Raw genomic sequence first — 27,615 nt, 5'->3', positions numbered from 1 at the left:
TAGCCGACTGCGAAGTCAGCCCAGTTCTCCAGGAAACCAAATGCCTCCTTCTGACACCAGCTCCGGAGCCACTTGTTAAGCTGCCTCAACTCGCGCTGTCTGTCCGGAGTGGCTCTTGGCACTGGTAGTATCTCTGAGAAAACTACCGTGGAGGTCCTTTCCTTCATCCTAGCACCTAGGTCTCTGAACTCCCTTTTTAGGACACTCCAGTTTCCTCCTATTTTGTCATTGGTGCCGATGTGCACCATGACAACGGGGTTGTGCCCAACCCCATGCAGTAATCTGTCAATTCGTTCCGCAATGTGTCGAACACAAACCCCCGGTAGGCAGCACACTGTTCAACGCTCATGGTTCCGATGACAGATTACCCTGTCAGTCCGCCTGCTGGAGCAGTCACTCCCCTCCGGATAGAGGATGGGTCCTGCTCCAGCAGAGTCGCCCCTGAACTAGTATCCCCAACATCATGCAACTTGGCAAACTTATTGGGGTGAACCAGATCAGGGCTGACATCTCTAGCACTCTTCCCTCTCCCACTCCTTCTAACAGTAACCCAGCTCCCCACCTCGGGATCCTGCTCCTCCAACCCCCCCCTCCACCACAGCCTGGTGCGTTATGTCCAGACTCTTTTCCATGACTGTTATGCTCCTAAGTGTTGCCAGTTTCTTGCTTAGTTTCAGAATCTGGGTTTCCAAACAAGCAACTTGCTCACATCTCGCGCAAATGTATTCCCCCTCAAACGCATGTTCAAGGAACGCATACATTGCGCACAACATGCACCTGGTTGCATACCCACTCATGGAAGACATTATTTTATTTCACCCTTCTTATTTTTTTATTTACTTTTATATTATTTTTATGTAAATCGAGACTATTTATTAGTAATTTAATTTAATTTTAATTTAATTTAATTTAAAGTAATTTAGTAAAGGTTTAGTGGTTCACAAGTGGCACGTTCAATAACTTGTTTGTTAAACTAAATTTAATTTATACCACCGCCCTGGAATAAGTTACAACCGCCCTGGTTAATCTTCAATTATTTAAACACCAATTTTTTAATGCCACTTAGCTTCCCAGGCACTTTGTTCCCAAGCCCTGTGTGAGCAAGCTCAAAATGACTAGTTTATAATACACCTGCTCAATGAGAGACACCTGAGCTCAATTAACCCCTAACCAGAGCACTGCAAACCTGAGAGAAAAAAAAGGGAACAGTTTAAAAACTGACAGAAAAGGAAAAAGAGTTTTTAAATACTAAAAAAGGGTCTAAAAAGGAAGGAAGGAAGCAGAGACAACAAGTATTCCAAAAATCAAGCACTCAATATATCTCACGTTAACCCATGTTAATGGCTACAACTTTAGGGGGGATGTTAAAGTTTTGCACTTAGCTATATAAGATAATTTATTTGGAGAAAAGGACCTCCAAGACGTTAGTGGATGCACTTCGCTGCTGCCACTCTGGTAGTTGATGCCAATGGGGGCTTGCCTCCAACCTGTCTGAAGAAAATTGAAATTCCATGGCATGTGAAAACCAGTAAAAGGCTGTATTACATGGCTGTTGATTTCTAGCAGTAGGCCTAAACTAAACTGGTGATATTATTTCTGACATCTTTAGAACTGTGGATGTACTGCTAAAACAGGCAAATGAAAGTTGTACTGTGTCTATGGGATTTGAAAAAACTATAATTTAGTTAGTTTAGAGCAGGGGTCTCAAACCTCCGGCCCTTCAGCTGTGGTGGAACTACAAATCCCATGAGGCATTGCAAGATTCTCACAGCCACAGGCATGACTCCAGAAGAGAGATGCATCATGGGATTTGTAGTTTCACCACAGCTGGAGGGCTGGAAGTTTGAGACCCCTGGTTTAGAGTGAGGCAGTAGTAGAGCGTGGCTGTCTTAACAATAGTGAAGAAAAACAAAAACACAATAAAATACAAAGTTTTCAAGTATTTTATCTTTCATGTAAATTGTATTTGAGTGTGTGAGATTCTGTAAGACCATCAAAGTATTCGTGACATTGTACCACAGTTTTTTTAAAACTAAAGTATATACTGTATATTAGATATGTGCACCAGCAAAAATTTGGTTTAGTTTCGTTTCGTTTTGATTCGGATTTTGCTTTATTTAGTTTTTTTGAATTCGGGTTCGAAAGTCCATTCGTTTCGGAATTCGGATTCGGACTCGGACGAAATTCGTTAGCCAAAATCCGTACGAACTTTCGTTTCTAATTTGTTTCGTTTCATTCGTTCGTTGCAGCAAAGTGACATTTAAGAAGGAAAAAAAGTTTTTTGTTCTCAAATGCCAATTTGCTGCAACGAAATTTCGTCCAAAAAACGAAAGTTCATCAAAAAAAAAAACGATCGGAATTCGGAATCGGAAATTCGGATTCATTTGCATTCGTTATATCTGTAATTTGGAATTCGGATACATCCGAATGTCCGAATTTCCGAAATTTTGTCCGAATTTCGATTCGGAACTAAACGAATTGCACATGTCTACTGTATATCCCTCATAGTCAGTGGCAACTAATATATACATTTTTGTTTCCCAATTTGTTTCCATGTGTTCTAAATTTTCTAACCATTAATTTGAACTGTGACTATTCTTGAGCTACTTCACTCTATATACCAACATTTGTGTTATGATTTATTTCATTTATGAATATCCTTTACTTCTGTGGGGCTTTCAGACATAAAGAAGGATATAGCAGAAATATGGAAATGCCTGTGTATATAGTCAATGCTTTTGGGCAATGCTTTTGCAAATTATTTCTTCCTAGAAAACTCCTCTCTGCCTATTTATGTAAAAAATAATAAATGCAGTTATAATAAATATAACGGCATATAAATGCCATTGCAACGAGAGCTGCATTAGTGACAGGTGTACACTTCTCACATCTGTTCAGCTGCTGCTGTCTGGACTGACTCATAGCTTTTATTAAATGATAAAACCTGAATAATGCATGGCGGTACAATTGTGATTTTGATCATATACACTTTGGTATTGCCTTGGAAATATATTGCCCTTTTGAAAGTATTACCAGGAAAATCATAAATTTAAGGAATGCACATTTTTAAAACATTCCCCTGCATTAACAATAGTATATTGAGCGCATGAATCTATAAGTGAGACTAGTGCTCAGCATTTATCAGACTACTAACCATTTTTTCTGCATGCTTATTTTTCCTATCAGGTGCACCTTCCAAAACATCATTTTTCAAACTTTCATTACATTGTAAATTATGTTCACATAGTTTATATTGTACATTCCATAGTTCCCATATTCCATTTTTCAAGAGTTTTAGCTGTATTTAGGGAAAAGTGTTTTGAAGCTTCATTATTATTCAGCTCATGCTTCCTACCCTGTTTGAAGCAGAACATATTTATTGGTAATTCAATTGATTGTCATCTCATCATGTAACAAATGTGATCGACTGCATTTTATTTGAAATAGCTTATACATTTTGCAGACGTTCATTAGCACAGAAACGTTTGACTTTCAGAAAGTTTACACCGGAATATATGGGATAGATTTATAAAAATAGAGAGTAAACCTGGGTCTGTTGACAGTTGAAGACAGTTAGTAATCACTTTCACAGCACACTTGATTCAATACATGTACTGGCTTTTTCACAGAGGCAGTGCAACTGATTGGCCTCACATTGCAAAGTGATAACAGTCGTAACTGACAATTACCAATTACTTTCCTTTGCAGTTGTATCAAAATTATTCAGCTCATTCATGTGGCATTTCTGTTATTTTGTGCACTCATGTATATTCTATAAAACTATATTTAAAAGTAGATGTAAACCCTAATACCATTTAATTAGTGAAAGCACTGTGTATTATCAACAGTTGACTTTTTTAAAATACTTCTTTTCACCATTTTTTTCATCTATTGTTTCATCTCAGTGTTGCTGATATTCTGCAGCCTTTTTGCGGCCAGTTACCGCTTGCAATGTATATGCATGAACTCCAGTGATGGCTGCATGGCATTTCTCAGGGAGGATTTCCTAACTGCCCACAGTGTGCATTAGAAGCTGTTGCAAGTTAGAGAGAGCCCACCTCATTACTTCCAGGTGTCTAGCATTGACTGTACCCCCCTGAGCGGAGTACGACTCTGTCATATTGTGGGACAGCCAATGAGAGGCATTGTAGTTCAGCAGCCAATCACTGTAATGGATCCCGGGGACGCCGCCGTTCCGACTCACGGAACCGGTGGAAGCTTGCCATGTGCTCAGACTAGCCGGGACCAGCCATGGAATAGGGCTGGGTGCTGTTCAGCCTGCTCCCCAGGCTAGGCCTGAGGCCTGGGGGTGGGCATGGGCCGGTGTGAGGGAAAGGTTTCCCTGAGGCCTCCAACATGGAAGAGGCCTGTGATGCTGATAGAGGAAGAGAACCAGGACCAATGAAGGCTCTTGAAGTACCCTGGAACAAAGGACTTCAGGAGCATGGTCGGTGTCTTTCCTTTTTGAGGATCTGTATCCATCCTGCTTAGCTACCACATCAGTTGCTGTCCGCTGCCTCCCAAGTGGATCTACACTGATATGCCAACCAGGTCTGGTGAGTCTGGAGCTCTTGTTGGTTACCCCTGGACACCTAGAATTCCTATAACCTCTCTCCCCAGTGAAGATGTTCAATAACTCGTTACTTTGCATTTTATTACTGGAGTGGACATCAGTTTGTGGTCACCAGAAGAAGGGCGTTTAAGGCTAATGGATGGGCAGCTGAAGAACATACCTTCGACAGACTAGAGATGAACTGGGCATTCAGCGGCTCCTTCGTGGCTGAGCGCTACACTTACATTACAGTTAGTATTAGTACACAGTAAACTCATATAAACAAAACATGTTCAAAAGGTTCCCAACTGTTTTGTTTGTTTGTTTTATTTGGTTAGAGTAGGTAATGGTTAACCCCACTGTCAATTTTCCCCCCACTTCCATTTCCGGGGACACAGCAGGAAGTAAGGGGCTATCCCCTCTTAGACAGCTGTCACCAGAAAAGGTTTACCTGCTCAATTGAAATCGATAGTTCAACTATCCCTCCCACCCCCATTCCAGGGTCTCTAGTTGTAATATTGGATTCTGACCTCACCTTTCAATTCTAAATCCAATCACTGTCCAAATCTTGCTGCATTCGCCTCTGTAACATCACCAATATATGTTCCTTCCTAATCAATAAATCCACAAAGCTACTTGTCTCAACTATTGCAATACCATCCTTAGTGGCCTACCTTTACACAGACTATTCCCCTTTCATCCACCTCACCAACCGCTCAGTGTCTGAACCCCCACCTCTGCCAATCCCTCCACTCCACCCACCCAAGTAATATAATTCTAAATATTAACAACCACTTAGAATGCAATCCACAGCTCTGCCCCCGGCTATATCTCCAACTTCATCCAACACTAACCATCTGCTCCTCCCATGATTTCCTGCTCTCTTGATAAACTCCTCCCATGCTTGCCTCCAGGTCTTTACCAGAGCCTCTCGCTTTCTTTGGAGCCTCCTACCCCAACCTGTCCGGTTGTCTCCTACTCAGTCTGCCTGTAGGCGACCACCGAAAATTCATGTCTTCAGAGAAGACTAATCCACCTCTACCGAACAACAGAACTGTTACTTTCTCGAACAACTGGTATCAACCGACCCTCCCTTTTAGATTGTAAGCTCTCATGAGCAGAGCCCTCCAAAACATCTTGACTTGGATTGTATTGTAACTGTAATGTCTTCCTTATTTTGTAAAGAGCTTGCCGAAACTGTTGGAGCTATATAAATCCTGTATAATAATAATAATAATATTATTAGTAATTTCCCCTCACCTCCTATTCCTGTGACAATGCAAACAAAAAAAAAAACAGAGCATCTAACTTTTCCATAGTCTATCAAACACTTAAAAAAAGTGTAGAGCCCCCCTGGATTCTAGGGCCAGGAAGGGCTGACATTTTACCTCAGGGATGGATCCTTAGCTGGAATGTGGGATGTGTGGCTTAAAATAGGGCGGCAGTCACTTTTAGAATTTTTAGGATGATTTATTAAAACCAACAGCAAAAACAGGGAAAGAGGGTATAGGGCTGCAGACATTTGGCAAATACAGAATTTCATTCTCACCAAATGTTCTCCGAATTTACAGTGTAGAGCACATGTGTCAAACACAAGACCTGCAGGCCAAATCCAGCCTGCCAGGCCATTTCTTGCGGCCCTCACACCTCTCCTGCAGCTGCACCACCCCCCCTCGTCTCCGCCCCGCCTTGTCTCAGCATTCCGCAGCAGAGTGGAGGACAGAACACTTTGGATAAACTGACTAAGGATACACTGATACAGATACTGGTATTGGTGTTGATACAGGGCATTTTCACAAGTACTCATACTCATGAAAATGCTCCGATACTAAGTGCCGATAGTGGTACTTTTAATTTTGAAACCGAAGCTGGCAAGGTAAACAGGTGCCAGGCTTCCCATCAAGGTCCCAGCTGCCTTCCTGTGGCAGCAAATCTCCTTATGTTGATCCATGCTGTCCACACCCATCTGTCCGGGATCTCTGGTGAGACTGCATAGCCCTCCTAAGATCCCGCACAGCCCAGCATAGACCCTGCACAGGCACCTGAGTGCCTGTACAGCCCACCATAGGACCTGTAAAGCCACCTGAGAGCCGGCACAACCCACCATTGAACCTGCACAGCCACCTGAGAGTCTGCACAGCCCACCAAAGACCCTGCATAAGCCCAGGGGAGAAAGAAGCTCTCACATAGTCAGACCAGGATATTTATGCCCTCTCTCAACATGTACCGCTGGCCATGAAACCCCTAGTGATTGGCTGGAGAACCATAGATATCCATAGTATTCCCTTGTTGATTGCTCTGCTCTATGGCAAGGCTAGACCCAGCAGCAGGCAGATGCAATCAGTAACATCATTCTTAGTAAAACCCAAATGAGCATAGACTATGCAATCAGCCAGACTGAATGCAGTCTCAGCAAACTAAATTTAAGTAGTCTCCCCACTTGGAGCAAGGTGGCTACAAATGTTTTGGCTTTACATAAACTTTAATTTTCCATGCAACAAATTGTACCGCTTTTGGTACAAAATTCCTGACATAATCATACCGCCAGGGAGGTTAAAAGGTTTTCAACTTTCTACCATCTCCATCACCTGAGAAATATTAGTGGTCAACATAATCTATTCATCTATATAAGAAGAAAAAAATATATACGCATCTTTTTTACCATACATAAAGATAAAACAGGCCCACTTTTGGTTTTCCCCCTATTTTTTAAAACTTTAAAGGATATCTTTGGTCAAAAACTAAATATTTTATTGAATTGAATACAATACTATATAAAATTTCCATAAGTTCTATCCCACTCCTAATACCCATTTCCATCTAGAAGTTTGTAAACTAACTTATTAGAGATGACTGTAGGATGTACTTCCTCAATTTCACTCAGTTCTGTGAATTTGCACTTTCCTATGTCACTAACTCAGAGCCTGCCTTCTGAACCACAAATCAACACCTCAACAATGTAACATTATCATTGCTTTCTTAGTGTGCATGGTGGCTTTACTATTACTATTCATTATCGTCCACTATTCTTCTTCGTTTTGTAATTCCTGAATCCAGGCCATACAAATCTGATGGAATTCAGGCTAGCTCCCACTACACTGCTTTCCCCTTATACTGATAACTCTTTTCAATGAGCTTTATTCTGACAGGAAATTACAATATGAGCCATGCTATAATATGCTATCATATTATAGTACATTATAATAAAATTAGGTAGCAGGCAAGGCAAAGCTGTAGTAATGACTGCATCCTGAAATGAGCTATTAGTGGTAGTCAGTGATGTAGGGTAGTTGTAAGCAAAATGTGGCACTCTATGGAATCACAGCAATGTGCTCTATACATGGCAGTCGTGTAACCATATATAACACAATCCCATAGCAATATCATTGCAAGGCTCCCAAGCTCTGTTACTTCCATTTTAAAGGTAATATAATGATTGTACAATAGCGTAGTAGTACGCTATGCCTTTAGATTAGATGTGTGGCCTTAGGGGTAGTTTAGGTATATTGGAAATGTTGAAGAAAAAGACAATTCGGAATAATAACTAGTGCTATACTCTTCATATTCTTTATATAAACAACATAATTTATTTTAATTGAACTGTCAGTATTTAAACATAAACACAAAAGAAGCATTGGATGGATTTTTTTTTATTTATCCTGTTCTTTTTTATGTAAAGTCATTTATTTTTTTCAAATAATACAAATAAAGTCATTATAATTCAACAAAATGTGTCCCATTAAATGCAGTTTAAAACAGATAAATACGTGTCATGTTTTCTGTCAAACACATTGGCGTACAAATGTAATAAAAATATGTAGTCAGAGTGCTGAACTGCATTTTCCACAGAACAAAACAAAAAGTAAAATAAAATAAAAATCAACACTGTTGTAGTTAAGACGATAACAAAGTAAAAAAAAAAAAAATAGGATCCTTCATAAGAATGTAATTTGTGCTCGTTCATTTACCAAAATCTGCTGCTTCGTTCAGGCAACTTAGTCGCTGTGGATGACCAATCCTTAAACGTCAAGGTGCGTCTTGTCCGGAAACAGCGAAATGGTAGGGGTAAAGGCAGTGCAGGCAGCTTCCAGATAACATTTTTTTCAGCTCCTCAAAGAGCCATTTATAAGAAAGCAAAATAAGCAGAACACCGAAGTCTTCATTGTATATACACAAATATCAAGGAACATTTTCCATTGTTCTTGTTGAGATGAAGGTGAAAAGTTTTTTTTTTCCTTCTTTTATTTGCTTCATTTGCCTCGCTGAACTAGTCACACAGAATTTAAATATTCCAAAGCCACTTCATAGCAGAATTTGTATTGATCCTGAAACAGAAGAGAATACAAATTTTCCAATTAAGAGGGTAAATGGGTGCACATGAAATCTTGGTATAATGACATTATGTTTCATGGCTGTTCACTCCAGCTTGAGCTATATGGGCAGGATCATTTGCCAATACAGCTGGATGAGGGTCACATTGATGCTTATAACAATCTGGCAGTAAGCACATGGCTATAGTTTAGGCAGCAAGAATGTCATGGCACTGGCAACAAATTCTGTGTCTGACCAGATCTGAAAATAGTAGAAAAAAAGTCCATACATTTCTGGATCCAGTTAAAATCTTCTTTATTTATTCAAGGCATAAAACCAGACATAGCAGTCCCACTAATGCATTTCAGCCAAAAGAGGCGACAGTGGACATAGCAGTCCCACTAACATGTTTCAGAAAAAGAGGTGTTATGGCTGAAATGCATTAGCAGAACTGCTATGTCTGGTTATTTGCCTTGAATACATAAAGACGATTTTACCTGGATCCAGAACCGTGTGCAAACACTTTTGTCTATTGTTTATGACAAAGGGCTGATGGAAGCATTGACTGTGCGCCGATGTTCTGTGGAACTGCATTGATGGAAGGAGGTGGAGCACTTTCTGTCTGACTTGTGAGCTTATCTCAGATCAGAAAATAGCTTATTTGCCCTTAAGATTATAGAAGTTAGTAAGATGACCATTATTACTATAGCTTGTGTAGTAGATTTCTACTAGTGGTTAGAAAGCTTTGCTGGTCCCTTTTAAAAGCTGTGGCTTGCACCCCATGTCCTATCATGATAGCATCAACTTCCATGTTACTGAAACTGTAAAGGGTATGTTGCACAACTATATCCCTGTATCAACCTGAAGCAGATGGGCTGGATACGCTGGTAGAGTAATGTTATGTAATGGTGGAAGGGCAGCACGAGCATGGCAGCCTTAGGGGGTTGCACAATAAAACCAGCCTTGCTTAACGGGGTTTGCAAACATAAATAGTTTGTATTTAGAAAAAAAACTTATTTTAGAGTCACAACAGTTAAAAAGGAACTTCGTGCAAGCTGCTATACACATTTCAAATAGGTATGGGAACTGTTTTACCTGTCAAGGGATTTACACTTCTGTGACCTAAGCACCCCAGCCAGACAACACAGCTAGGAACTTGACCACAACCACTACAACTGCAGCACAGAACACACTCCCAGGCTGCTGATTTGGCAATGAAGGAGGAACAGCATAGTGATGAGTTAACACTCTGCTCTTTCTGCATATTCCATATTAGTTCATGTGCACTACAGCAAAGCTCCTTAGTGCCGACCCTCCATCTCCCGGTGTGAATGCTGCAATATTTCCAAAAAGATGGATGTCTGCACAGCAGCATATTCCAATAAGACTTATTTGTTGAACCTTAAAACATGGTACATAGGGGATAAAATTACATATTTTACACATTTTACGCATACAGCACTTAATCATAAAGCAGATAAGCACCTATATGCGTGAAATGCATAAGAGATTGTTCATCTTCTGTGTACCATGTTTTAAGATTCAAGAAGAAGTCTTTTTGGACTATGCTGTGAGTTGGTCACAGTGGGCAAGTGTGGACCAACCTGGAGAGGTACGGTGTTATGTTTATTGAATGCTACATACAGGAGATTACAGAAGTGTTCATATTAAGACAAATCAGGTAGTTACATAAGTAGAAACGTGTATAATGACTGCATTATTTTGTGTTTTTATGCCTTTTTGGTCATTGTATGGAGCTTTAATCCCAAGAATTCACATGCCAGTGACATAAAAACGTTCTACTTTACAGTTAGTTACCTCAAGTACCTTCAAGTTCTCTTGAATGTTACAGTCAGGAAATATTTTTTTGCACTGAATCATACATAGCATATAAAATAATGATTGATTTTCTTAAAATACCCAGCCACTTTATTTCAGTATATATAACTCAGTATACATACTTTGATCCTAACTTTATTTTCCTCACATGAAAAATGTACTTTCTGAATCTCATTTTGCTGGGCAAATGATATAAAAATTGTGATCTGTCCATGTTCCAGTTTGCTTTAGCTGAAGCCTTTTATTGCACAGAGAGTACAAAAATCCAAATGTGGGAATGTTAATTTTGAAGCTTTATTAGAACACCAGAAAAAAAAACAGTCCAGACAGCTGTCATAACTATTTATCTCCATAAAAAGCAACTCCCGAGACAACTGCAATGTCAATAGGTTGGAAACTAATATTGATTATGCAATGTTGCCAAAGTCAGTTATCGCGACCATATATTACAGCATTATACTTCTAGACTCAAGAGCTACTTTAAGTTAAAGAGATGTGCCCATCACCAAGGCTGGGAATAGACTGCAGAGGGCGGTGCAGGGATAAAACATTATCACCATTTTATTAAACTGCTATTTCTCCCTACGGTGCAGCCCAGCAAGAGTTTGTCCCCCTAAGGACTTCCTGGGTGTAGAACCTAGCCATTTTCAGGCATTCAATGATACATCTGTGGCAGGCATGTCTGTTAGCATCCGCATCACAACCTGGTAACATCATCAGTGACAATAAACTTTAGGCCATTCCTCTGAACATTTCAACATCCTAACTTGGCTTCTCTAAAGCAGAAAATGGCATCATACAGACCCATAAAGTTTCCCAAGGAAGAATTTTTCCTTTTGAAGACCTATTGCAATTGTATGGATGGTACAGGCCGGATGTCCTTCGTATTTCCCAGTAGTTCCATAAGGATTGGGCACATTTGATTAGTCTAACTGTTAGATCAGTATAGATCAGAATAGCCCCACCAGTCATATACAATGTTAACGTGATAAGAGCATCTGATGTAAGCTCAATATGTTGCAGCATCTGGAGTAATTCAGCACTATGAGAATATTTCTCCTTTATGTGCAATGTACAGGGATACTGGGAGTGTTATATGACCCTGGAGCCTTCATTGATGTTATATAAAAGCAACAAGATGAGAATCAGACATCATAGTGAAGACCCCAGTGCTTATATTTCCTTTGTATGGGGGCTGGAACAAGGGGATGGCACGTGTGTCCATTATCTTCAATTATTACCATATTTTAAGTGTGGTATGTGTTAGTTTAATGTGGCCATTTGTGTCGCAGATGGGCTCCTTATGTACTTTGCTGTAAAAAGACACAGCTTTTGGCCATAATCAGCAAAAATCAAATTAAAAAGCCAGAGCTCAGTGTGCTACATACTATTAGTTTCTTCAGCAGATGTTATAATTGTCTCTACTGCAAGATGGAAAAGCCAATATAGCATTTGAACCTTAAAAGTTTCTACATATGTATGTTTTGTCCAAAAAGGCTCAAATAAAAATCATTGGCTGCACTAGGCATGTATTACAATGGAATCAAGCTGATAAACTAGAAGCGGTGTCATGCAGATGGGCTCCTATTCTGTATAGCTACCTGGCAGGTTTGGAAATCCCAGGAAACCTCAGATGTCCATTATTAATTTGATCAAGCTTACCCCTCCCCAGTGGATCCCTGAGGAGGCTGCAATGTAAAATTATGGAGAATATTCCACTTTGTTTAGACTCTGATTATATAACTCTACTTGTAAATGGACTGCATAGTTTTTGTCTAGTAACATATGGTCTGCTTTAAGCAGACCTTTACACTCAAAAATCTAATTCTATTCCTCTATGTATGATGATTAATAATAACAGACATGTCAGGTGTAAAATGCTGTGATTTTGAAATACTTACACTTGCAGAGCATTCCCTTGCTGCTTTGATAGGGCAAAATGACTTCAGTTTGCCAAAGCAATGCACACTGGGATTGCCTTGTCAGCAGCAGAGAAACGGGGAAATCTCATCTGTAATCTCATGAGATCTCAGGGAAAGGCATTTTCCTCCCCTGAGATGATGTGCATGGTCACATGTCTAGTCACATGTGCCAGGGATCCAGGAAGTAATAGGAGAGCTAGTAATCTGCCCTTAGTAAACATGGCCACTGTCAGAAGACTGGGGAAGAAAAAAGATAAGGTATGCAAAGTATACAAAGCCTGCAATTATCTAGAAGTATGTGTTTGCAGATTGCCGATTGCCTAAACATTTCTAAAGGGGTGTCTGTTGTTATTTTAAAGATATGGCTATAGGTCAGCTTTAATGGCTGGCCATGTTTCTCCAGTGGAACATGGTAGTATCTATCCAATGCTGTCTCTCTATCTTCCAGTGGTATCTCATTAATACGTGTGACCCTCAAGTGAGACTTTTCAGACAAAACAGTTACATATTTTAAAACTCCTGAATGCAAAGGTTCCTGCACCTTTTTTGAATTGGAAAGCTATCCTTTTATGCACAGTCCAAAACCAAACCAACACAATAAAACTACATGAAAAAATCATTATGTCTGAGAATTACAAAGTAAAGTAATTTAATATAAATGTGGCAGGTATTAATGTCAGCTTCAGATAACGTAGGACTTTTCAGTACTACAGTATCTGCTTTTGAGTATCATAGGTCTTAATTATCTTTCTCCAATTGCGTGATTAGTATTATGTATAAGGCTATTGCATTATTATATAATTTGCTGAATTTCTTTCAGAACCTGCACCAGGGGGTATTGGCTGTCACAGCAGTTGTTCTAACTTGAAAACGCTAAATAACTTTTTTTTTAACATAAAAATGGTCCCTGCTGGCCATGTTAATGCTTTAATGTATTTACAGTAATGTTGATAATAGCCACATGCTGCCGAACCTTCATGTGTTAGAAAAGTCTAGTTCTTAGTGTTGGCGGGAGAATACTGCTATAGTCTGCCTGTAAGTAACCACTTGATGACCGGGATGTTAAACCCCCTTCCTGTCCAGGCCATTTTTCAGTATTCAGCGCTATAGTAATTTAACTATATGCAATGCTGTACCGAAGATAATTTTATACCATTTGTTTGAGACATATAGAGCTTTCTTTTGGTGGTATTTAATCAGCACTGGGTTTTGTTTTTTTTTTACTATATAATGAAAAAAAAAGTACCTACATTTTTGGAAAAAAAAACATTTTACCTTTATTATGTAATGAAACAGTTATATTTACCAATTTTTTTGGTAAAATATATAAGATAGGTTCACGTTGGGTACATAGACACCAAACATGTCAAGCTTTAAAATCGCAAAAAGCTACCATACCTAAAATTGACCATATCCGATGCTTTAAAAGCTTTTATCACTCATCAGATCAGTGATAGATGCCCTAGAATTAGCGCAAAGGGCAGCTGCACATTGTCATCAAACAAGCAATCGGGCTGCTATAGAGCGGCCTGAACACTTGTATGTCCCAGCCTGACAATCAAACAAATTTTGCGGTAGACTGACAACAGCGAGCAAAGCACATAATGACTGTTGTTTAAAAGAGAACTATGGCCAAACCTTTTTTGACGTTCTCTTTTGGGTTACAGGAGGACATTTTATATGATGACAGCACAGAGCTGCACTGAAATATTGTCAGCTGGCTCTGCCTCTCTAGAGCCAGAGTCAACTGTGCCCACCCCCTCCCCTCCAATCAGTTCTGGAGGAATAGAGTGAGGAGGGGGGAATCCCTGCTGGAAGTGGTGTCACTGCTCTCTGCAGGGAGAAGATCGTAAACTGCAAGATCAGTGGTTTGTGATCACTCAGTTCTCGATCTATAGAGCCCACGTGTGACAGGTGCAGTGTCACATGTGGGCTCTAACTATTAGTGCATTTCACTCTCCTCATGGTTCTCCTTTGATAATAGCAGATACAATTTGTTTGGAAACACCTTCTGAGTTCAATGAACAAAATAATAAAGTTTTTTTTTTTGAGAGGGACACGTGACCTGTAAGGGTTAAGTGCTCATATTGTCTAGGGAGCTAAAATAACAGAGTTATACCTGAACCACGATCCCGGCTGTCTGGTAGACCAGTCCATTTAGCCTGTCTCCTCTGCTCCAGCAATGGCATGTCTCTTGGCATCCTTACATCCAATTACACTCTATAAGACGTGATGACTCACAGGATCCAGGACCGCTGAAGCGGAGGGAGAACAAGGCTGAAGGGACCTGAAGGGTCATCTGGGATTGTGGTTCGGATGAGAATAACTGTTACTTTAGCTCCCTAGACAAAACGAGCACTTAACCCCTGCAGTGCAGGGGGTAGCCCACTGTAAGGGTTAACATTTTTTTTTTGCCCGGAGTTCTTCTTTAAGGGAACAAAAACCACCACGTTTGGGATACAAAAGACTGCACCCCATTACTCCAGACAGTAATTTGCAGTAACTACAGTAGCCTCAATTAAATATAATTTGCTTCAAGTTAAAATAAAAGCTGGCTAGCTGGGAAAACTCATAAAAATGTATAATTTAGAACTCTGGCAATTCATTTCACAATGTTGCCTTTTGCGAGCATACACATCCACTCTGTGGGAGGAATATTAAGCAATGTTCACAATTCAATCTTGGAAACTAATGAGAAAAGTACTGATCTGGGTACTTTGTGGACAAAGCAAGCATACAAGCTCTAAGAATGTGAAGAGTTCCTGAGCAGAGATAAACAGATGCCAGGTTCATGGTTCATAATCAGAACACAATCTATTGTCTCTTCATACAACAAGTATCTGGCAACATGAAAATAGAATTACTACAGCGATGGAGCCGTGCCAGTGATTTGGCATGGTATTATACTTGGTGACATTATGTTATGACCGTGTAGTTGTTCCCGTGCATTAATTAAATAGATGGCTTATATTTTGAATAAGAATGTGGTGCATTGTGATTCAAGCAAAGAAAAGAAGATGTGCTTCCATAGACAGAGATAATAAAAGGAATTTTATTTTTATTTCAATTTTTCTGCTCTCTCTCCTTTCAGTTTGCCGCTGCATTGTGCACCTGCGATTAATGAGTGTTTTTTAGACAAAAGAATGTACTGGTGGATTGAGAAATCAATGATCTTTTGAATTTGATTAAAACAAGGCTTTTTAAAACTACCCATGCCGGCAAACTGGATCGAGATTTGACTGGAAAGGTCATTTTGACACTTGAGAAGACAAACAACAGACCTGTTTTGAGCACACTGCATAAATGTTGCTGAACTAATGATAACGCTAAGCAATTCTCGAACTGTTATACTGATTGTAGAATTGTGTTGTGAAGAGCTGGGAAGACAGCATGAGAGATTAAGATCTAACTATGAGTTTCATAGAAAATGTACAGTCTAGACTTTTCATCACTTCCAAATACTTTATTTATGTAACACATCTGTCAGTTAGCTACATCTGGCAGTATTAGGCCTCATTTACACAGGGCGTGTTGCCCCATACAATGTGTAGAATTTTTTTTGGATGTGCCAGGAGCTGTGGGAAGAAGCGTGTGAGCAGCTCTTTAAGTCTATGGAGATGCTTTTTGCAGCTCTGAGTTTTAACAGCCACACACAGACGGCGTACGGACCTGGATCCATCATGTCTGCATCCAAGGTTGTGCACCCCAGGTCACGATACTGCAAGGTTGTACGCCGTCTGTATGCAGTTGTGGTAAGCATCTTGCATCTCCAAAGACTTAAATGACTTGTTACAGCAAAAAAAAAAAAGGACCTTCACGCCATACGGGGCAACACCTGTGTCAATGAGGCCTTATAGGTTGCAGGTGAAGCTATGGGGGCACATGGTCAGTTTTTTTATATTGAATAAGTCAATCTCATGGCTAATACATTAATGTGTTTGTAAACACACTCTCCCTTTAAAAGAAGTATTCATAAACGCACAAGTTCAATGCCTAATTGCTTTTGGTATGGTCACATAACCCACAGCAGCCTCAAAAGACCATAGAAGGTCTGCCTTCTTGTGATGTGCATAGGGCCCTCAAAAATACAGGTACTATAATCTAATTTGGCAGCTGATATTGCAGGAGGTGAGTTCTGGTAGTGGCTGAAAAAGCAGGTCATTCCTGTCCTGCAGACAGCAACTTGGGCCTGGTCCTATGCATGGCATGAAAATAATGACACAACATTATATAGCATGACCTAGCCAGCGGTGTCACAAGGGGGGTGTGGGTGGGTGCGGCCCACACCCAGGGAACACGATTGGAGGGGTGACACCAAAATGACTGGCAGTCATTTTGGTGTGTACCCCTCTAACAAGTTGGGCACTCGGTCTTGGACTGAGAGCCTGACAATGTCAGGAGAGAGGAGGGGACCCGGCAGGTGAACGTCCCCTCCTCTCTCTGCCGGCGTCCCACACCAAGATGACCGCCGGCAGGTGTCAATTAGATGACTGGGTTTGTGTGATGACGTTACGCGCATGTGCGATGATGTCACAGTGGGTGTCACCCGGTCTCCGCTTCGGGTGACACCAGGCCTCGGGACGCCCCTAGACCTAGCCCTTTACAATGTGCTTATAGCTGAACTCTAGCCTTACCTTTAGTCTTGCAGAGTTGTACAGGCTCCTCCCCTGGACTGAAATTGCTTACTCTGACTTATCACTGACTTAACACTATGGACTTATCACAGTGTGCATGAGAACCTGCAGCAAGTTAGATAGAGACCGCCTTATTTCCTGAATGAATGTTCAGCTTTATCAAACTCTTTCCTTCCCAGTCTGGCTGTCCCTGTTCTGGCACTTTAATTAAATGGATTTTCAGTTCCTTCATGGATGCTTAGCATCACATACGAGTGTTACCTGCATGCAAATGCAATCACCATAGAAATCTCTACTCCTCCAGACTGACATCAGCCCATTGAGGCATTTTGATATTTGCATAACTCCTCTTAAAAGTCAGCTCACCGCTTGTATTAGGGCTAAAGGCAATTGAGAGGAGCACTGAGGCAGGGCACTGTGATGTTTTTAGGAAGTTATATACAACATCCTGCTGCCCCCACCCACCAGCCATGATTGCCCAGCCATTATTTTACTAGCAAGTTGATGAAGGGGGGTTGGTTGGAGGAGGAACCAGAAAAGGCAAAATATGACCTAATTAAACTCCAGGTTAAAACGACTGCCAACTGCTACCAAATGGCAGGCAATTTTATAGATCTCGCTGTCAATTGTTTCAGGTAAGGCCCATTCCTGGGCACAACTGGATATTTCTTTGCTTCCACAACCCAATAGGGATGTTCTGCTATAGAATAACAGGGCAGTTCTTAATGGATATGTGATAAAACTGGGGGTTTATTTGCTCATTTCTCTGGCAGGATAAACTTGTATGTTGCCAATCAGAGAAGTGGAAAAAAAAAGGTTGAAAGTGGTTTGCAGGTCTATTCAGGAGAAGGAGAAGTGAACAATCTAGGCCAAAATAGCCGACTTGGAAAAAATTGCAAAGCGCCATTGGTCCAAGCTGTCCAATAAAAAAAAACCAGTGAGGACATCGATCTCGATGCCTCACCAGTGATGAGCAAGTGAGGGACAGGGAGGCTCCTCCTTGTCTCCTCCCTTCCTCCTTCCCATATAACTTGGTTACCGAGTTGGGGTTTTGGCGAGATGGGGCGGAGTTTCACCATGCTAGGGCCATGCTGGAGGTGGGACATGCTGGGGGCGTGGCTGGGGAATGCCTCACCAAGCACGCAAGGCACGTCACTGAAATAGCGGTGTGCTTTTTTCTTTAAACGCTGTGAGACTTTCTTGCTATCCGATGCTCCTTTGTAAGATTTCCCTTCACTTATAAGATTTCACTCTGACAATAGTTACACCCATAAGGAAATAAGGGAAAATCTGCAACATAGACAACCATATATGACTTAAGGTATTCTAGCACCCCCTACTCTACAACCTCCACCAAAATACCCACTGTTGGCTGATTATGGAAGGAGTGGTGACATCACCCCTTGAATAATGTGACCACCTAGCGATTGACTACTAGGCCTGAGCAATGCGTCATGGTGAGATCGCTTGTTATCCCATACCCAGAAGCACCCGGTATTTTGCAGTGGAAGAAGAAATAGTGGGATAGCACTTGAGAGAAGAGTATACATTGGCGGCGGTGGAGGGGGGGGGGTTACTGCTTTACACAGACGCTGTCAATTTGTCTCGAACGGGCAAGGTAGCAGTGTCTTTCTGAAAAATGATAAGGATAAATAGAATGAATATATCAAAAGCATTTACTTTGCTTGTGTGAAATATTTAGACTTTGTTTCCATTATGTCTAGGTACTGAAACACAGCATTTGTATCAACCACCTTAAAGTAAATTCCACAAGCCTTTGGGATCTTTTCTTTTGGATGCATTATCCTCATGGTAAGAAAACGTTCCATGTTTTGCCAAGCAGTTTCACAACATACAAGAATGTCTGCTGCAGCTGAGATAATGAAACATTTGTATTCAGTAGTAAAATGAGAAAAACTTACCAAGAGGTCCACCATGTTAGGTTTATTGTTCCTAAGTGTCTTCACAGCATGGAATACATCAACTGCCCTCTGGTGCTGAAGCATTTCACAAACAATGCTAATTGCACAAAATGTTCCACTGCGACCACCTCCATTTCTATAAAGAGAAGAGTTAAGAGCAATTCAGCCTGAGTTTCCTGAGCATTTCTGTGAAACTGCAATCCCTCAAGTATCGTATGAGCTTCACTTAAAACTCAAATGATCTAAATTACTGGTTTGAGTTCTATACACTGTGTGCATCTCAAACTTTTTCTGTACAGCTTCTGCCTTTCAAGAGGTGATAAAGAAACACGCTATAGGGGATGTGATCATTAGAGAATGTGAGAATTCTAAGACTGCTTACGAAGGAGCAATGCGACAGAACATATTTTTGTTGATGGTCTGCATTCAACTTTATGAGTATACTGTTTATTTGGAATGCTGTATAATACTAATGTAGCCACCTTGCCCCAAGTGGGGTGACTCCTTAAATTTAATTCTGCTGAAGTGTAGACAACCTCAGCTGATTCGATAGTTCGTGCTCATTTGGTTTCTTCTAAGCCCTCTGTTATCAGGTTAGCATTGCCAATTATAAAACAGAAAGTAAGGGGGCAAATATTCTGGTGACAGTACTCCACACAGTTAAATACACAGCTAAATATATTTATTAAAGCTGTTCTAGCTGCCAAAGAATTTGTATTTCTGTAAATCTTCTTCTGAGATTTACAGATTTACAAAGTCCTACCAGACAGCATAGCCAGGCTGGTGGTCAAACTTTTCTCTGCTGTTGTTAAATAATACAGGTTGGTCACCTCCCCGCCCACAGCCTGTGACTGGACAGTGAAGGAGCAGCAACAGGCTTCTTCTGCCTGTCAGCAAATTCTTTGTCAGCACATGTATGTAGGATACATGACGGCTCCTAGTGGTTGATTTCTCCATTCTAAATGCAGCTGCGCAGAGGCTTTAATTGAGTTAAATTCAGGTATCAATACTAGCTGAATTTAAGATACCTTTAATAATCTTTTAGAAAATATATAACTATATTAATTTTTTTATATGTGTCTAAAGTTTCGTTTTCTTATTATTGTCTTCTAACCTTATTCCCTTGCATATTTAGGCTTCCTACTTGTAGCCTCTACCTATTATGCAAGTCTGCATATAGAACAGAGCTCCCTAATCTGTACCGGCCACATTCTGTAAAAAGCAATAGGGATTCAAAATCATACCTTAAACATATGAGTAAAGTTATAACGAAATATTAATCTACTTTTGAATCAACTTTGACTTATGTTGAAGAAACCCATTTGACAATTTGCAGCTGAACAGTGACTGCAGCCTATCCGCTCCAGTCACTGTTTGGATATTCTGGCAGGAGCACAATAGTCAAGGGGCAGATTACCCCCATCTATGCTGTTTAGCAAGTATGGGGAAATCAAGTGTCTTTTCCCACTCAAAAAGAGGAACCGTGTATGGCCAGTTAAGTATGGGGTAGGAAATGATGCTGATGTCAGTGGCAAGAAAGGAGTTACAGTGTCTTAGCATTCAGAGATAAAAAAACAAAGTCTGAATGCTCTTTATCTGGTACTTTCCTTCCATTTTGCCTTAGGCTTTTTGATTACAAGCATCTAGACTCCTAGGCTAGTGCTGACCTAATTTCCCACAATTCAGCTATGATCTGGACTAAGTTGTACAGTGTACGTTCTGAAGTTTTTCTGATAAATGAAGATTCTTTTTGTGGATATTTTCTTAAAGAATAAACAGCAGATTAAAATTTGGATGAGCTGTGAGATTAGCAATAACTACAGAAAATGCATGAAGGATATAACAATGTAAATTGAATGTCCCAGATTCATCTCACTGTAGCCACTAAGTGCAACATGTAATTGGAACGTTTTAGCTCACTACCTAATGGGATCCCAAAAATGTTGCAATGCAGGGACGTGCGGTCAGAGGAGGCAGGTGAGGCAGAGCCTCACCTGGTAGAATGGAGGAAAAAGCTGTCAGCTTTAAGTCTGAAGCTGGCAGCATTTTCTCCATTCAGATCGGCTTGTAACAGGTTACACAGCAGGGAAAGCCTCCCCACTGTGTAACCTGTCATGGATGGAGCACTGCCTGTTAGTAACAGGTGGCGCTGCATCCAGCTTTTGACAGCTATGTCAGGTTACACAGCAGCGGGCTTCCCCACTGCTTGTGTAACCTAACATAGTGAGGCAAGAGCTGCAATAGCCTCTACTCTATGTTAGAGGCTTGACCTCTGTGGATGGTTTGGACCAATGGCAAAGCGCCATTATTCCAAGCTGTCCAATCAAAAATAGGAAAAAAAAAACCCACTGAGGCCATCGATCTTGATGCCTCAGCAGTGACGAGCAAGTGAGGGTCAGGGAGGCTCCTCCCTGTCTCCTTCTTCCTCCTCCCTCCTTCACACTAGCCGGGACTTCGTCGGGATGGGGGCAAAGGGACAAATAGAATAAAATGCCCACTTTTGGGTGTGATGCTAATAATTCTTTTGTGACCAGAGATCATTGATGCATAGACGTTCAGGCCAAATTTATGTTAAAGAGCAGACTTGGGGTGGAAAGGGGTTATTGGAAACATGATTCTGCAATAGCATGCTGATTATAACTAAATCACACTTATCATGTTGCAACATTTCTCCCATCCTGTTTGGTTACACTTGGACCAAAAAATGGTAACTCCAGGGCCGGTAGACATAGATTGCCATTTTTTAACCCTGCACCAGCCCCAGCCCAGGCCACTGTACATGCAGACACATAAGCTGAATCCTTCCGACCTCGGGAAAGGCAGAGTGGAAGGGTGCCTTTTAGCATCTTTGCCTTGGACGGAGGACCTTATCCCAGCACTGCTCAGAGCCATTGCAGGGTTAAAAATGTGCATAGACTATGTTTCATTCAAAACAGACTGAGCAACCAACAGGCAATATATCCATTCCAAAAATAATCTGACAGATCAGCCTTTCTGCCAGCCAACATTTTACATGCACTAGGTCAGTATTATGTAGGCATTTACAAAATATTTTGGTCAGTCCATACATGTTTGGCCTTTCTTCCTCTGTAGCAAAGTGAATCTCACGCTACACATTTGAAATGCGATAAGACATTCATAAATCTGCTGGGAGCTTAATTTAAAGCACTTCCCACTCATGTAACACAGTGTTGTCACTTGTGCAAAATTCTGCACCGTCATGAGATATATTTGGGACTTGTGTAAGAACTGTAATTCCTACTTGCTGTCACAGGAGGGTAACAGTTTCTATAAACAAGAAAAAGAACTGTCACCCATGTTATCTTAATTTGTTTTGACTCCTGAAATCTCGGTAATTGCTCTACTGGATATTTGTGGGTGTTGCTAAAAGCTTTCTTTTTTTTGCAAAGCACATGTCATTTTAGAATTAGTTGCCCTTTAACCATAACAGAAAAAAACTTCCTTAGATTGATGCACATTTAACTTTTCTTGTAAATCCGTCACTAACAAAGCATGCTAATATTACTTAATAACAAGCATTAGGATAATTGGATATACTGCTGTAGTAAACTTCAGCTGCAACCTTATGCCCTAGATATTTAAATCTAAATGCTAGGACACAAAAACAGTCAAATACCAATCTTGCATCTCTGGTGCCAGACTTTTATTTCATTTTTCTTTAAAAAACCTCATTTTAAAGGTTACTTCAGTCATCCTCAACAAACCAGAACATACTTCAATCTTACTAGAAGGTTAGTCACTTACATGAAAGGGATTTCAAGCATATTCAGTGCTTGTTTCAAAGCTTTCAATGCAAGTAAAAGGTCACGTCTGACCTTAAGGGATACAAACTTGATGGAGCCTTCTCAAATGTAAAATCACTTCTATAATCCATGAGATTTATATGGTACAATAGGAGATATTGAAGGGGCCTCCTGCTGGTAGTCAAACACAGTGGAATGGAAAGGACTAGAGGCACGCTCTCTTGTGCTTTCAACGTGTGTAAAACCACCTGAAGGATTTCACAGTCAGGGCTCGTTCATGTGCTACAAGTTTGTCTTTTCTTGCTTAAATGTAAAGTGCACTAATGCTACAGTTCTCACCAAATGTAGCAGTTAACTGAACTGCATGTAAAACGTGGATACCATTTAGTGCGTTTTAGATTTGGTTTTATAAACACAAAAGCATAAAAAGCACATATTAATCTACTTTTAAAACATGCCTAAAAACACCTCAACATGCACAAAACCTCACTTAAAAAAGTAAATAAAAATTGCCCCCCCTAGTTTAGTCCTTGCCCCCCGTGTGCCCCCCCGCCAACAGTGGCGGATACGAGTGTGCACCCGCTGCTTGTTCAGTGAGGCCGGTGGCCATCCCTGTCAGAGCGGCGGAGGGAGAGACCATTTTCTCAGGGAGGGGGGGTGGAAATTGCCCAGTTCCCCCTCCAACGAGAAAATAGTCTCTCCCTCCGCCGCTCTGACTGAGAGGCCACCTGTCGCACCGAACAAGCAGCGGCTGCACAGGCTCCAATCAGGTCCCACGACGTCAGTGACATCCGCCCCATAGCCGACGCCAGGGGAAAATAGCTGCGGAATTTGAAGTGCCTCGCCGACGCCGAGTACAGCAGCCTGCAGGCACACTATGGGGCAGCGCTGGGGCCTCGGCCAGGAGGAACTAGCAGCAGCCACTTGATTGCTGAGCCTATCACGTCTCCCTGCTGCATGAGTTCTCACAATGAGGACAGTCAAACAAGGTATGTGCCTCAAGTCACATTGTTTGTAACCCCCTATACATACTATGTTAGTACAATATCAAGGTATCCTTGCATACCGCATTACTCTCATATTTCTAATCTTATTTATATATACTTATTTAGTTTTTTTCAGTGGTATGATTTAGTGGTGACGTTTATTAGTGCCCCCCCAGTTTTGACTGTGGTATCTTATGTGCCCCCCCTATATATTGTTCCTAGAGTCGCCACTGGAGGGAGGGTAAGTGCCCTTTTAATGAAAGAACATTTTAAAAACAAAAATGTATGAGGATCACAAAACACTTTTATTAGATTCCAAGATACTGGTACAAATGTGATCTATAAAAATAAAAAATATTTGCTAAAAGTGACCCTGTAGCCAGACATGTTCACTCAAATATTCCTTTTTGGAAAAGCTGGGTAGCATTCTTCAGCTGCATTGGTATAGTGCAGCTCTGCTATTTCTGCACCCACCCTTACTGCTCAAGAGAAAGAGGGGGAATGGCCTCAGTCTATACTTACAGGCATCTTCCTTTACCCTGTTTAGGGACCAGAGATGAACAAATGCGCTTCATAGAAAGCAGTGCATACTACACAAAGAGAATGGACATATGGAGGCTGGCTGCTCCATATTCAATATCCAAGGTACACCTTATATTTGGTGATTTGTTTAAAATCTTTTTACTGTCTCAGACTTAATTTTATTTAGAAAGGTGCACTTATCCCTTTAGTTTCAAAAGGTCTAATATGCACTGTGTTAGGCTCAGGAATAAATATACATGTTGTAATTTTAAAAGCAAAATGTTGTTTTTTGGTATAAAGTTGCTCATGCATACTCTTCTGTAATACATGGCAAGACAGGAAACATTTTCAAAACTCCCTTTTAAAAAAGTAAAGTCAGCAAAAGACCATTTTGTCACCAGTGAGTTGGTTAATCATGAGAACCCATAGAAACCTTCACCAGTAATTCTTTATTTTATGTGATGTCCGCTTTTAGTGAACTTTTAAGAAGAACTCCATAAATTAACAAAGATAAACCTTGCAGTGGGGCAGGTGGAAGGGCCTGCATTAGACGTGATGACGTCATGGGTCCTTGGACTGCCGTAGCCCAGGGGAGAAAGGGCTGTGGGGACCAGACTAGCACCTAGATGGGATTGAGGATCAGGTGAGTATATCTTCTTTTATCCAATCCCTTAGACCAAAACAAGCAGTTAACCCTTGCATTGCCGGGGTAGCCCCACTGTAAGGGTTAATTTTGTCAATTTCTGGAGTTCTTCTTTAGTGGTTGCTTTTGTAAGTACTTAGATAGAAATTAATGTTTGCATTCATAAAAACCCAAATTAGTTCTCTTGTTTGAATTCTTCTTGTCTGTTTTTGATTATTTTGCTTGCTTTTCCTGATGTTACATTTCAGGATAAACAGACTGTCCAAAAAATTGTTACCACAGCAATTTGAACTTCAATATTAATTTATAATGACATCTGAATATCTTCCTCATGGGTATCAGTGTAACTTTTAGTGAAGGAGGTGAATCACTAAAATGAATCCACCAACATCCATATAAGTGTTGCCTAAAGATGGTGAGTATGATGGGTTACTTACAAGCAGTGCACAACTGTTCGACCTTCTCCTCCATTATATTCTTCTTGCCATTTGTCCACTTGCCGAATGAGCTTTAGAAAAGACCTTTTAGACACTGGAGTATCTCTATACATTGGCCAGCCTAAGAACTGGAACTGCTGCACCATGCGGTATCCATCTTGAGGCTGAAACCACAGAATAGATTCCTTATAGAATATGAATGCCTAGTAACTTATTACAACTAATTATCTGTACTTTAGAAAAGTCACCAATACTTAAAAACACACCAATGGAACCAATACTGTATGTATAGATTAATTGATACAAATACTTTAGTAAAATGAAAACTAAGAAAAAAAAGTAGGTTTAAAATGTTATGAAAGTAATATGAGGTTATTTTAGCATAACTTGGATAAATAGAATGGCCACACTACTAATACTACTTTTAACATTGCAGATATTTCGTTATTTCTAACACTGCAGATACCAAGAAACTGTTGTTAAAGGGAACTTTTCGTATCAGAAATTGGAGCTGCCGATTCTAACACATTGGTAAAGGTGCATGCTCTTGGGCTTTCATCATAATCTATGTTTTGCTACCTAATAGTTACAGACCTGTACTTAATATGCACACCAGCAGCCCTGACTGCATTATCTGCATACTTGTTGCAGGTCAGTAAATTACTATTTATGAGAGCAGGAATGGGAATGACTGAGCCTATTAAAAACAAGTTAGCAATGAACGTTCCCATATTTATCTCCTGTTAGGTTCCCTTTAAGGCAGAACTTACCCTTGAAGCATTATATATCCTAAATATTCGGCTGATTATGTCTTCTTCTAAGTCAGCAGATACAAATTCTACTTGAATGGGACCGTGTCTATGTACTCCATTTTCTGGCCAATACTGCGGACACAACTGATGAGTAAAACATGAACTTGTCAATATAATTTCATGATTAATAATAATTATAAATATATAACAGTATAATAACAATGATTAACAACTGAGCAAGTAAATGTGATCAGACTAGCAAACTTGAAAAGGGTCATTGATTATTTTCTGTTCCTAAACCTTCTCCTGCTAAAGAAAGGCACAGCAGTCACTGATCGGTATGATTGCCACTATGGCAGTTGACATAGATGGATTTTGTCCTCCAAGCATCTGCAGTAATGGCTGAACCAGTTCAATGGTAACATGTTTTCAATATGAGAGGCTTTAAGACAGCCATAAAAAAAAAGAAAAACAAACAAGTAATGACATCATATACTGTATCTAGTATATTCAAATCTCAAACTAGGCTTTTCAGGGATAACCAAATATACATTTGCCCCATTCAATAGTCATTGCTAGCTCCAGTCTTATCTTGGAGTCAAAAATTAGGAAAATCTGACCCAGATGTGTCAACCTTTTCTCTTAGAATGATAATATAGAGATGTCAGCTAACTTTCCATGGTACCCAAACTAATCCTACTCATAACCAAATGCTACCAAAATTAGCATGCTGCCAACATTAATCTTATGTCTAACCTAAGGCCCTGCTCATACTACTCAGCAAGTTCCATTTTATGGAGTCCACAAATGCACTAAAAGAGAGCTTTGAAAGGACAATGCAAAACAAATAGCTAAGTCTATTTTATGTCGGGTGTCCCATGCATATGAAAGGGAGGGAGCACTTTTCTGTTTTGGTTTTATTTTTGCTGTTTGTGTCCCCTCTGGGTAGATTGACCTTCTCTATTTGTCCTGGTGACCACTGTCACTGAGACAGAAAGAAGTAATGGAAAATCCAATATGTTAGACTTTTCACCAGAATAAAAATAATAAATATTCCAATAGGGATACCTGCACTTCAGACAACTTCCTAAGGTGGGAATTAGTTTCACTTTGCAGAACTGAAGGGAATTATCCTCAGTGGGCAATGGACTACAATAAATAAACTGACAGTGGTTTTTATTCCTTTCCTTTTCTATCCAAAATTAACAAAAATAAAAAATACTGTTTTGGCTATACATTCATTTTAATTGTACTTAACCTTTATAAATGTCAGTCAAAGTACCGCAGCGCTGAATACTGAAAAATGGCCTGGATGGGAAGGGGGTTTAACA

At 40.4% G+C, this 27,615-nt stretch overlaps 1 protein-coding gene across 9 annotated transcripts in view; it reads right to left on the bottom strand.

Annotated features, from left to right (window-relative positions):
• Positions 1–8,224: 8,224 nt before the first annotated feature.
• Positions 8,225–27,615, bottom strand: part of PTPRM (protein tyrosine phosphatase, receptor type M) — a 606,372-nt gene continuing 586,981 nt past the window's right edge. For all 9 annotated transcript variants that reach the window (XM_018553724.1, XM_018553732.1, XM_018553757.1 and 6 more), the window contains 4 exons: positions 26,303–26,428; positions 25,533–25,696; positions 19,181–19,316; positions 8,225–8,877 (listed from right to left, as the gene is read on the bottom strand). In XM_018553724.1, the coding sequence (XP_018409226.1) occupies positions 8,824–8,877; positions 19,181–19,316; positions 25,533–25,696; positions 26,303–26,428 (480 nt within the window). In that variant the 3' untranslated portion in view covers positions 8,225–8,823. The remainder of the gene's footprint in view (positions 8,878–19,180; positions 19,317–25,532; positions 25,697–26,302; positions 26,429–27,615) is intronic.

The sequence above is a fragment of the Nanorana parkeri genome, unplaced genomic scaffold (genome assembly GCF_000935625.1).
Source record: "Nanorana parkeri isolate BGI_ZX_2015 unplaced genomic scaffold, ASM93562v1 scaffold7, whole genome shotgun sequence".
Lineage (NCBI taxonomy): Eukaryota > Metazoa > Chordata > Amphibia > Anura > Dicroglossidae > Nanorana > Nanorana parkeri.
The sequence above is the reverse complement of the archived record's forward strand: the minus strand, read 5'-3'. Positions and strand labels throughout refer to the sequence as shown.